General features: G+C 45.3%; 1 protein-coding gene across 7 annotated transcripts in view; it reads left to right on the top strand.

Moving 5' to 3' along the window:
• The window catches only part of LOC134923288 (EF-hand calcium-binding domain-containing protein 6-like), a 386,436-nt gene that overhangs the window by 311,446 nt on the left and 62,217 nt on the right, over window positions 1-12,773 (top strand). For all 7 annotated transcript variants that reach the window (XM_063920743.1, XM_063920740.1, XM_063920737.1 and 4 more), the window contains one exon: window positions 5,747-5,919. In XM_063920743.1, coding sequence (XP_063776813.1) covers window positions 5,747-5,919 — 173 coding nt within the window. The remainder of the gene's footprint in view (window positions 1-5,746; window positions 5,920-12,773) is intronic.

Genomic DNA, 12,773 nt, shown 5'->3' with positions numbered 1-12,773 from the left:
GCCTGGCTGCCTGCTCCTCACAACTATGGGAGAGATGTCATGACATCTCTCCCATAGCACTGCACAGGCACTCACGCACACTGCCGGAGCTCAGGAGTGAGCTCCTACCTCTGGCTGCTGCTGAGGGGAAGAAGCTGGGGGCCCACTAGTAACAAAATCTCAGCGGGCGCCCGGCATCTCCCTTGGTTAGGTGAGCCTGGGAGGGTCGGATCAAGTGGCTTTGTGGGCCTTATACGGCCCGCGGGCCTGAGGTTCCCCACCCCTGATATAAAGTATATGTCAAATACAAAGAATATATCAGAAATATCCTCTTTGTATAATTCTAATAATTTTTATAGTCAAAACTGTGGAGTAAAAAGTCTATGGCAGGTGAGGAAGTGCCTCAGCTGTCTATCTCTTCTGCACATCTCTCATCAAAACTCACTAAATTTCCATCAGTATATACTGCTGTACCTGTGTATAATGCCCACATGCACCCTTTGGCTCATATACTGTGTGTAAATCTGGCTCTGGTACAAGCCAGTGCCTCCTGAGAAATTTACCTCACCGCACATCCCTGATCTAACTTGTGTCCCAAGGTGCAGCATTGGATCACGGGACTCACCATTGGGCGGCTTGCGGCACCCATGCTGCAACACAAGGCGCCCGTTGCAGAAGCCAAAAAATCTCTATGCAACCACGGCAGTGTCGGGCTGGGGCATGAAAGGCCCACCGGGGAATGCAGTGATAGGGGCCCTACTTAGTTGTGTGGTCATCCTCCAGAGGGTGTGTAGCCAACTTCCACAGAGCCTTGGCTAACCATTAGAGTCCGCATGACCTGGGACCATTTATACATATACAGGATATACTGTATAGTAAATACTGCTAATGCATGCGTTAAAATATACCAAATTAATAACCGCAATGCACTGTAGCAGTATAATGTAACATGTGTATACTGTATAATTCAAGTGCACAGTCTGGATCCTGATCCCTAGAGGAGAGGGTGGGCCCCCATGTAGTGGGGTACACCAGGGGTTTCCCCAGTGCCCCTGTGGGCCAGTCCGGCCCAGAACCACGGAGTTCTTTGGCCTCTTTCTTCCCCCTAAAAGGTGGTGACACGCCTCAGTTTGTAGAAATGGAGACTGTCACCGTCCCCTCCTCACCCCCAAATGGCATCAGACTGTCAATCTGATGCCGGACTGTGTCCTGTATCTCGGGTCCTGTTCATGTATGCGCAGAATGGTCCTGCATATGCGCAAAGTATAGATAATCTGGGACGCACCTCCATCCACATCTGAATCAGAGCCAATATGTACTGGAGGCACTATGTGGCATAATGTTACCTGGGGGCACTACTATGAGGTATAAAATAAACTAGGGAATTACTGTACTATGGGGCATAAAATGAACAACCACTGCGGAGAGAGGTGTCTCTTTAGAAGCATTGGGATGGGGGCCCCTTCAAAATGTTTCTATGGGGCCCATAAAGTTGTGGCTACTCCCCTGATTTTACGTATTGGTATAAGACCAACTGAGCAGCACACCCAATGTTTTTCAAAAACTGGAAAAATGTTCTAGTCTCCGTCCCATTTACATGCATTTCACTACCATTAGTAACACTAGTAAGATGCATGTTTTAAATACCAGTGATACTTATTCTGGGGTCTATGTATTATTAATATGTGCTAACTAACGATCAGTGTGGATGCTTATCTCAGCAATACAGATTGCAGTTGTGCTAGAATTTACCATGCCGAGGCTCCACAAAGGGTTTTACAGGAAAATAAATAAATAAGTGAATTATTTCTCCAAGCTGTACTGATATAAAAGTACACTACTCAGTGCTATTAGCACTGCCGATGTGGGATGTAGTGGGGCGACTTTTTTATACTGCTCATGGGTCCTCATTATGTCCGTGCAGAATCGCAGTTCTAATTTCAGGTGCACGCAGGTACAAATGTATTGTGTGCATTCCCAGGCGAAGACAGGGAGGTGGCTAAACAGACGCACGTAAGTGGTCCGTCCCGTGTGCCGGGAGCGTGTTGGTGAAAGTGGTGGCGTACACAGGTGCACAAAAGCCCATATGGGAGTCTCTACATGGACAGAGAAATTGCAACTGCATCTGGTGCAAGTTTTGATGGGGATCGATGGTGGCGTTTAAAGAAGCATCTATTGGTATTACTGCATGTACAGAAGCTGACACATTCAGCCGCACACATGTACATAAGGGAGGGAATTTGTAGCGTCATTTGCATAAACTCACAAACTGGCGACCTCTGAAACAGGCCATAAATGTTATTCTTTTATAGTTGGATTGCACACTGGGCCTAATTCAGACCTGAAATCTTTTCTCTAATGGGAAAAAACATGTACACTGCAAGTGGGGCAGACATAACATGTGCAGAGAGAGTTAGATTTGGGTGGGTTATTTTGTTTCTGTGCAGGGTAAATACTGGCTGCTTTATGTTTACACTGCAATTTGCATTTCAATTTTAACACACCCACATCTAACTCTGCACGTTATATCTCCCCGCCCCCCCCCCCCCCCCCCCCCCCCTGTAGTGCAACATGGTTTTGCCCGGTAGAGAAAGATTTTGCTGCTGCGATCAGGTCTGAATTTGGCCCATTGTGTCAGCGCCCAATGTTTAGGTTAGAAGTCTTTGTTGGCCACCATGTTAAAATGATGGAAACAAATAGTCGTTGTAACATACTGTACCTACCTACTAACTTTGTCCTGGGGGTAAGCAGGACAGCTACGCGTACCTTTGGCATACACCTGAAATTAGTGGGCATGGCTATACAGCTAGGGGGTGTAGCCATGTCAGTGTCAGACTGGGTCATGAAGGGCCCACTGGGGAATGCATGATAGGGGCCCATGTTTTCAGGGTGTTGTCAATCTCCAGAAGAGGTGTGACCAGCCACCACATTGTTTTGCCTAACCATCTGAGAGTGCATGGACTGGGTCACTTGATAAATATATATACAGTAAATTCAGCATGCATGATAATGTACTAAAGTAGATACAGCAATGCACTGTAGTAAATAAACAATAGTCCTGTGCAGTATAAGAAAACAATATAAGATAACATGTGTATAATGTATATATATGAAACCTGATACCTAGAGGACGAGCCCAAATTTTTGTCACAGTGAGGGCATACCCAGCTCTCTGTGAGCTGCTTACCATTCCCCCAGTTCTCTCTCCTGCTCACTTGCTCCCATCTTGCTCCCCTCCAATCTGTCCTCAATTCCGCAGCTAGGCTTATCTTCCTCTCCCGCCGCTCCACATCTGCCACTCCCCTTCGACAAAATCTGCACTGGCTCCCATTCCCCTACAGAATCCTCTTCAAATTCCTAACCCTCACATACAAGGCCATCTCTAATTCCACTGCTCCCTACATCTCCAACCTCCTCTCCCTACATACTCCCACCCGCCCCCTACGGTTGGCCAATGACCGTCGCCTCTCCTCTACCCTGGTCACTGCTTCCCATGCTCGAGTTCAAGATTTTGCCCGTGCTGCACCACTTCAATGGAACGCGCTCCCCCGCTCCATTAGACTCTCCCCGACCTTGCAAAGCTTCAAACGGGCACTAAAACCCCACACATTCATCAAAGTGCACCCTTCCGATGCATAACCTAGTCCTGAGGCTGCTCCTCCATCTCCCTGACTAATGCCTTGAACATCTCTGCTTTGCTTACATACTGCCATCAGGCTTCCTCCCGCTTGCTAGCACCTCATGTCATCTGTCTGTCGCCCCTTCCCACTAGATTGTAAGCTCTTCAGAGCAGGACCCTCTTTCCTCTTGTTGTCAAAGCCCTCTACTCGACACATTTCACTCACAGCTCTTTCTTACTCAGCGACCATCTTTACCCACTTTTTCTCCTGCTGGTAAAGGCTCATCTCCATCTATGGCCGCCAGCCCCAACTAGTACGATGATTACTCCCTCGCTACTTACATCTTAGGTGTATTATGTTTTGAGAATTGTGGTGCTCTTTGTTACCTGTACTCTATTTTTGTTATTTATTTACTGTAATGCTAAGTTTTGTTTCCCTGTACTGTCCTTTGTATGGCGCTGCGAAACACCTGTGGCGCCTTATAAATAAAATTTAATAATAAAAATATAGACACTGTGCGCATGTAGCCAGTGTCTATTCACAAGCAAGTGAGAGGTATCCTCCCACTGCGGGACACTGCAGCCTGCGGGTGGAACAGTGCCCGAAAAATGTGACTGTTCCGCCTAAATCGGGACATTTGGGAGGTATGTTGTAATAACCCGGGCTGGGCCTGGATTACAGGCTAATCATGCACCGCACACTATACTGTAATTCGTTCCCAAACCTGAAGAGCTTTCATCAGCCTAATGATCGGCCTAATTCAGACCTGATTGCAGCAGCACATTTGTTAGCTAATGGGCAAAACCATGGTGGTCATTCCGAGTTGTTCGCTCTGTAATTTTCTTCGCATCGCAGCGATTTTCCGCTAATTGCGCATGCGCAATGTTCGCACTGCGACTGCGCCAAGTAAATTTGCTATGCAGTTAGGAATTTTACTCAGGACATTACGAGGTTTTTTCTTCGTTCTGGTGATCGTAATGTGATTGTCAGGAAGTGGGTGTTTCTGGGCGGAAACTGGCCGTTTTATGGGAGTGTGTGAAAAAACGCTACCGTTTCTGGGAAAAACGCGGGAGTGGCTGGAGAAACGGAGGAGTGTCTGGGCGAACGCTGGGTGTGTTTGTGACGTCAAACCAGCAACGACAAGCACTGAACTGATCGCACTGGCAGAGTAAGTCTCGAGCTACTCAGAAACTGCACAGAGAAGTCTTTTCGCAATATTGCAAATCTTTCGTTCGCAATTTTGAAAAGCTAAGATTCACTCCCAGTAGGCGGCGGCTTAGCGTGTGCAAAGCTGCTAAAAGCAGCTTGCGAGCGAACAACTCGGAAGGAGGGCCCATGTGCACTGCAGGGGATGGGCAGATAGACTTAGATTTGGGTGGGGTGTGTTCAAACTGAAATCTAAATTGCAGTGTAAAAATAAAGCAGCCAGTATTTACCCTGCACAGAAACAAAATAACCCACCCAAATCTAACTCTCTTTGCACATGTTATATCTGCCCCCCCTCTCCCCTGCAGTGCACATGGTTTTGCCCATTAGCTAACAAATTTGCTGCTGCGATCAGATCTGAATTAGGCCCAATGTCACTGGGGGCTCCTTAATTCCCTGCGTAGATTACAATTTCCCAGGTTGTCAGTCAATGGGGTATATTCAATAAGTGTGGAAGCTGTCCTTGTTGGAAAGATGGCAGCTTCTGACAGATTTAGGTCGGAAGGGGTTCCGACCTATTCATTAGGGGGCCATTTTTTCCGACAAGTCGGAAAGCTGTCGGAACACACGCGGATCGGCGGCTGAAGCCGCCGAGCTGCGTGTATTGTCGGAAGCGCGGCCAATCCCGACAGGTTTTAGCCCCGTTTCCAACAATGTCAATCCGACTTTTAAAAAAGTCGGATTGGCAGTGTCAGAACGGGCCAAACCTGTCTGGTTTGGCCGCAGCACTGAATACTGACATGTCGGATCCTTTCCGTCGGAAAAGATCCGACAGGTATTGAATATACCCCTATGTCTATTTCAATCACATTCATGTTTTTCTTCAGCCATCCATGTTTTCTATAATGTTTTTGGATGAATAAAGGGAATCCAGTCTTTTAAACTATAAAATATAAATGGTTATGCTTATGTTTTCATCTGCATTGTTTTGCATATCTTAGGTGGAGTACTTGTGGGATGACCTGCGGAGAGAGTTTGAAGATCTTGACCCTTATCAAACAGGATTTGTCAGCAAAGAGGAATTTAAAGATCTCCTAACAGAACTTTGTGTACAGCTGAATGACTATGAGCGAGAAATGTTAGCAAAGAAATTTGAATGTAAAGGTGATGGGCGGTGAGTTATCTCCCAGTCATATTACTTGTGGAAATGTTTGAGCATAGTGATATTTTACGTACCATAGAGGAGGCACAATACATCATAATATCTTATTACCATTTTCACATTTGTATATACTGTATGTACGCATTTGAGTATGAGATACCGGCGGTCGGGATCCTGGTGGTCAGCATACAGACGGCGGGAGCTCAGGTTCCAGAATGCCGGCAGGGGGGCGAGCGCTGCGCTCGCCACACTGTGGGCTCGATGGCTCGCTGCGCTCACCACAGGCTCTATTCTCACGCTATAGCTGTCATGGACACCCACAAGTGGGAATAGCCTCAGCCGCCTGGCGGCATTCTGGCGGCCAGGATCCCGGCTGCAAGCATCGTGACTACATCCTGGATGTACCTACCTATACTAGAACTAACATATAGAGGTAGGTAATAACTCTATTAAACTGTAGAGATTGTACTATGAAACAACTCAAATGGGGCATATTTATCACAATCAGCATTTTTAATGTGGATGTGAAAAAAAATGTTTGCCCACATTCGCAATGTAAAAATGAATAATTTCTTGTGAATGATAAAGCCTAATATTTATCTTACTTAAAACCCTCTAAAAGGTGAAAGAACACAGTACGCTATTGGCGTATGGTATACCGTAAGGGTACGCACGTTGCGTAACAATCGCTTAGCCGTAGTCGAGACGCTCTAGCGTCACGTTCGCTTACGGCCAAGAGATCACAGGCAGGCACGCTATAGGCTGCCGACTAACGTAATGATATACTATTAGCGTAGCGGTGGCTTGGGACCACGAGGAGATCACAAGCGTCGCTGATGCTCACAATGTTAAACCTTTACAACTATACCATAAACAATGTATTTATGCAATAAACCTTGGTGCAGTGATAAGGTGAAAATGCAACACAGTGTAAGCTGGTTTACACTAAAGCTGTTTGAGCGATAGAGACGCTCCTATTACCCACTGCAATATAATGAACACACACACAATACCGGTCTAAGGGTCTAACGCCTTTTAAGGAAATGAATGAACGTTCAAAAAGAATAATACAATACAAGTCATACACTACCAATATAACATAGACTACCTAACCAGATAACTACACATGAAATACAATAGCAGTACAATAACACTTAAGAGAAAGAGAGAGAAAGAGGAGAAGAGAGAGGGAGAGATATATGGCTCACAATAACAAGAAAGACAATATGATTGCGGAGAAAACTTACGCTCAAGGGAAACAATCGCATGCGCCTCTGGATATCCAGCTCCCGATTATCAGCAATGAGAACCGTTGAAGAGAATAGAAAGCTGGATCAGGTCGGCTTGTCCTTTTATACCCTACACATAATACAGTACAATGGTCCTATATTCTTATTGTTCATTGGACACAGGAATTCCTCTTCGCATTATAACAAAAGGTCATAGGTTGATTCATACAGGTGGGCTGTGACTATTTCCAACTGCTCAGGTGGGTGGGAAACTAGGTTTCCCGCCGCATGGATAATAAAGTGCAAATAATAGTAAATGTCCATAAACTTCTTATGTCCATAACTACTCGCACGAGCGATTAATCTGCTTCAAACCAACACCGGAATATTGCTAATTAAATACTCTTCCGATGGATACTAAACACCACTGTATAACCCTTGTCTGACCCTTCGTATCAAACAAAGAGGGATCTCTTTGTCTATGAACATGCTACATTAACTAAACTTTCAGATTCTATCAAAACGACCATAATCTACGAAATACATTATATGGTAAAAATATGTAACGATCGAGTCGCACGCTAGGAGCACATAAACTCTACCGTAAATGCGCATACCGTGCGCCTGCGGGTGCACGCAACAGCGAGTATGCGCACGCACGGGAGAGCGTACGCATGCGCAGCGGGGACACATATGAGGTGCAAATATGGCAGTGTGCATCATGATATTTTTCTGACTTTGACAGTCCACCCTTTGGCAGTCAACAATAACTGCCACTTTCTAAAACATTTCAAAAAGAGAAAAATATATGTCATGTATAATACATTTCTATGATTGGGTAGGGGAGGAGAGGAGAAGGTAGGAAAAGGGTATGACCTAGTGAGATAGCAGAAGCATGTGTGTATGAATCCATGTTTTGGGGGGTCATGTATCATCGTGCCGTACGTGTTTTAAATCAAGCTTCGAGGTATTGCGAAGTATACATTTGAATTCCTTCTTATCCCGTGGTACGGGTCTGTGGATGGGCTGTCAAACTTTACCGAGCTCTCTTCGGCTTTTGGTTGCAACAAAATGGGGGAGCACATTTTAGTTGATGATACATGAATGGGGGAATATGTGAATGCTGATATCTGTGCCGGTATTCCCTATTGAATATGTGTGTCTTTACCTGAAGGTTGTAGAGATGAAGATAAGAAACAATTATGGTAAATGCAGTGGTATTCTATGTGAGGTTAATATGCATTTGTTGATTGAAGTCTTGTCTGGTGTCTGTTGACTGCAGTCTTCTTTGGGCTTTTGTCAAAAGTGCGAGCAAAAGCTTTGTCAATGTCCATAGACTTACAAAAAGTGTTGGGCTAGCGTAGATTTTAACGTTACTAGGGATAAGGGGGTCTATGGCATAGTTCATCAGTTGTCTGTGTACAAGGTTGTCAAAACTTCTTCTTTAGTCCATCTGTTGTCTGTATACCGGGTCATCAAATTCCTCTTCCATGCGGGTCTTTTTACCTTGGAGAAAAACGAGAAACAGGTGAAAGAAACGGACCGTGGAATCACATTTTCATCACAACATTGTCTCTATCGTTGGGTCATAAATCACATCAGTCGTTGTTATTACAGTATCTTCACTCCTTAAACTCATCACTCGGGCGCTACGTTTACACTTTGTTAAAGCCTGAACGCATCTAAATATCAAGCCAATCGATATGACAACACCCAGGATACATAGAAGAAACTTCCCTACATCCATTATGACTCCTTGAGCCCATTCTTCTAAACCAGAGAACCAATTTCGCGGGTTCAACCATGACACCCAACTGGTCAGCTCATTACCCACAGCGGCAAGGGTGAGATTGTGTCTCCTGCGGAATTCCCACTTTAATTGGAGAATGTCGTCCATCTTTTGGTCTATGACCTCGACCGGGTCCTCGGTGCTATTCGTGATGTACGTGCAGCACTTTATTCCATACTGAGTTGCCAGGGTGACACAATACCCGCCCGTCACAGCTGTGAGATAATTGAGAATCATCCTATGCTGAACCAGTTCTGTTTTATAAGCTTGGAGCTCCCTTCCAGTATACCTGAATGTGTCATCATACATTTCAGTGATATTGTCTAATAAATTTGCAAGCGCAGATATATATTTATAATTTATCACTCCTCTGGCGGTACGAGTGATATCCAACGCGATTAGGAATTGAATCCCGGTGGATTCACTGATCAGGTCAGAGGCCGGATGCTCTGTTCTCTCTATCAGGTGCCGTTTAACGATGTGCTCGTAATGAGTGTGAGTATAAGGAGCTTGGGCACTGCGGTGAATATCTTTCATTTTAGTATGTGATACAGTCATTACCTCAGGCAGTACTTTTCCAATATAACACAACCCTTCTGAGTTTGGGGCAAGCCACTTATACGCCTTCCTCCCGCATATGAAATATGCATCATCGGGGAGAACATATGGGACGGAGTAGGACATAACCATATTAAACATTTTCCATATGAAATTTCCTAACCCTAATTCTCCCATCTGTCTAGTACACGTATCTGTTTGTATGATATGTGCACAGTATCCTGGTGATACCTCTCCAACTCTCATGGTCCTACTTCCTAGGGTATACCTATATCGGAAATATTTTCCACTACCGGCTATGTGGCGTATAAGTTCTGTATCTGTTGGCATTCTATCGGCTCTGTATGAAAAGGTCATGGTTTGGTTATTCCATGACACTTCTTAATTTCCCGGCTTTCGGGAATTGGAAATGTTAAAACATACTAGGGATCTATCCACATGATATTGGTGGAGCTTCAAACTAGGAGGACTGGAGATATTAAACCTCCTGTCCACCGGTCTCCCACCACTTAGCTCAAGTACCTCCCCTATAGTTAACGGGAAGGGCACTAATCCTGATTTGCTATGGCCTTGAGGTACTTGAGAGCATACCCAACAATCTGTCTGATTTAACACTTTACCCACTAAGGAGTGATAGTCACTCAATGGATGCCGGTCCATGTGGATATTAAAACTGGATTGGCATTTCTTGATACACCCATCCTCAACTACACTGTCACAGAGCCTACAGATACAGTTCTCTTCAGCTAACAATCCATCACAATTTCTTCTATTGTCAATGCTACCAGATTGTTTTCTGATACTCGCCTTTACTCGGTGATTATGTTGTTCTTGGAAATCTACGCCTCCATCTCTGTCATCAGAACCCATTCCAGAACCTCTCTCGACCTCCATGGTACTCTCGCCGGAACAGACTGCTCTGGTCAACATCATGATCAACAGGAAAATCCGGATCACAGTCTCTTGGGGCAAGTCCATCTTATAGGAGGAAATGGAGAAGAATGAGAAGGGGGAAAGAAATAATTGAGGGAGATGGGATGGGAAGTGGAGAAAAACAATAAAAGGGAACAGGGGATCGACAACTGCCTCCGATCTTATTATTTTCAATGCTCAGGTGCCATCTCAGTCCTCCTGAAACAGACACTCCAGTGATACAACTTCCTCTACCGTCTGTTCTTTATCACGGGACCTCTCTGGATCAGCAACCTTCTTACAATGAGACGAATGAACCCAAGTCTCTCTCTCGGCAACCTTCAACGCTGTCGTGCTAATCAATAAGACTTGGTATGGTCCTTCCCATCTGTCAATAAGGCAACCTGAGCGTAGAAAATTCCGTATCATTACATAATCCCCAGGTTCAATGTCATGACAATTACTATCTGGCAAATCAGGAATCACTAACTTCAGATTGTCATTCTGATTCCTTAGCTGTTTACTCATGTTAACCAGGTATTTTACAGTCACTTCATTGTTACACTTCAAATCATCCTGAGGGTTAATCATAACATGCGGTTGTCGACCAAACAAAATTTCAAAGGGGGACAGATTAAGAGGGGACCTGGGAGTGGTTCTGATGCTGTATAGTACAATGGGTAAAGCTTCTGGCCATGTCAATCCTGTGTCTGCCATAACTTTGCTCAATTTATTTTTAATAGTGCTGTTCACTCTTTCCACCTTCGCACTCGCCTGGGGGCGATATGGAGTGTGCAGCTTACTATCAATTCCCATCAACTTACACATTCCTTGAAAGACATCACCTGTAAAATGGGTACCCCTATCACTTTCAATTATTCTAGGGATACCATATCTACACACAAATTCCTGCACAATTTTCTTCGCAGTAAACATAGCGGTATTTGTGGCCGCAGGAAATGCTTCGACCCAATTTGAGAATACATCTATACAAACAAGTACATACTTCAAATTTCGACAAGGGGGTAATTGTATAAAGTCAATCTGTGTTACCTGAAAAGGGCCGCCTGTAGGTGGGATATGAGATGGTTCTGTTGGTATTGCCTTTCCGATATTCTTCCTCAAACAGGTAAGGCATGACATTGCTCTCTTACCTGCATGAGATGAAAATCCTGGGGCGCACCAATATGCTCTTACCAACTTACACATTCCCTCCTTGCCCAGATGAGTCAGCCCATGTGCTGCCTCAGCTAAACATGGAAGATATGCTCTGGGGGCCACTGGTTTACCCTGTCCATCTGTCCAGAGTCCTGAGGACTCCTGGCCATATCCTTTTGCCTTCCAGACTGCCTTTTCCTGTGTGGAACACAAATTTTTTGCATTTCACACAACTTCTGTGTGTTGATGGTATTGAATACCATCAGTTGTGTGGTGTCTGTCTGTCTGGGGGTACCAGCTGCTATCTTAGCAGCTTCGTCTGCTCGGCTGTTACCAAGTGATACTGGGTCTTGGCTATATGTGTGTGCTTTACACTTGATAACAGCCACTCTGTCGGGTTCCTGTATCGCTGTTAGAAGCTTTTTGATGTGAGCTGCATGCGCTATCGGTGTACCAGCTGCCGTCATGAAATTTCTGAGGCGCCATAGGGCTCCGAAATCATGGACTACCCCGAAGGCGTATCTAGAATCGGTGTAGATATTGGCTGACTTTCCCTTAGCCAATTCACATGCTCTGGTTAGGGCAACCAGTTCAGCAACCTGGGCTGAGTGAGGTGGGCCTAGCGGTTCTGCTTCTATGGTGCCTTGGTCATCTACGACTGCGTATCCAGTACACAAGTCTCCTGAGTCTGACTGTCTGTGACAACTACCGTCAGTGTAGAAAGTAAGATCTACATCTTCCAGTGGGTTGTCACTGATGTCAGGCCTTGCCGTGAAATTTTGGGTCAAATATTCCATACAATCATGTGTGTCATCCTTTGTATTAAATCCTCCTTCCCCACCACTCTCATCCTCCACCCTTTGTGCCTGCCCAGGCACACCTGGGAGATATGTTGCAGGATTTAATGCACTGCATCTCCTTATGGTGATGTTTACGGGAGCCATTAGTGCCAATTCCCATCTTGTAAACCGCGCTGATGAGACGTGCCTGGTTTGGGCAGAATTTAGCAAGGCTGACACTGCATGTGGTGTATGAATTGTGAGGTTGTGACCTAACACTACATCTTCGCTTTTTGTTACTAGCAATGCTATCGCAGCAATGCTTCGCAAGCATGTGGGGAGGGATCGCGCTACCGTATCTAGCTGAGCGCTGTAGTATGCTACCGGCCTGCTGGCATCACCGTGCTTCTGGGTTAGGACGCCTGCCGCGCAACCAGCACT

The sequence above is a fragment of the Pseudophryne corroboree genome, chromosome 1 (genome assembly GCF_028390025.1).
Source record: "Pseudophryne corroboree isolate aPseCor3 chromosome 1, aPseCor3.hap2, whole genome shotgun sequence".
NCBI lineage: Eukaryota > Metazoa > Chordata > Amphibia > Anura > Myobatrachidae > Pseudophryne > Pseudophryne corroboree.
The sequence above is the reverse complement of the archived record's forward strand: the minus strand, read 5'-3'. Positions and strand labels throughout refer to the sequence as shown.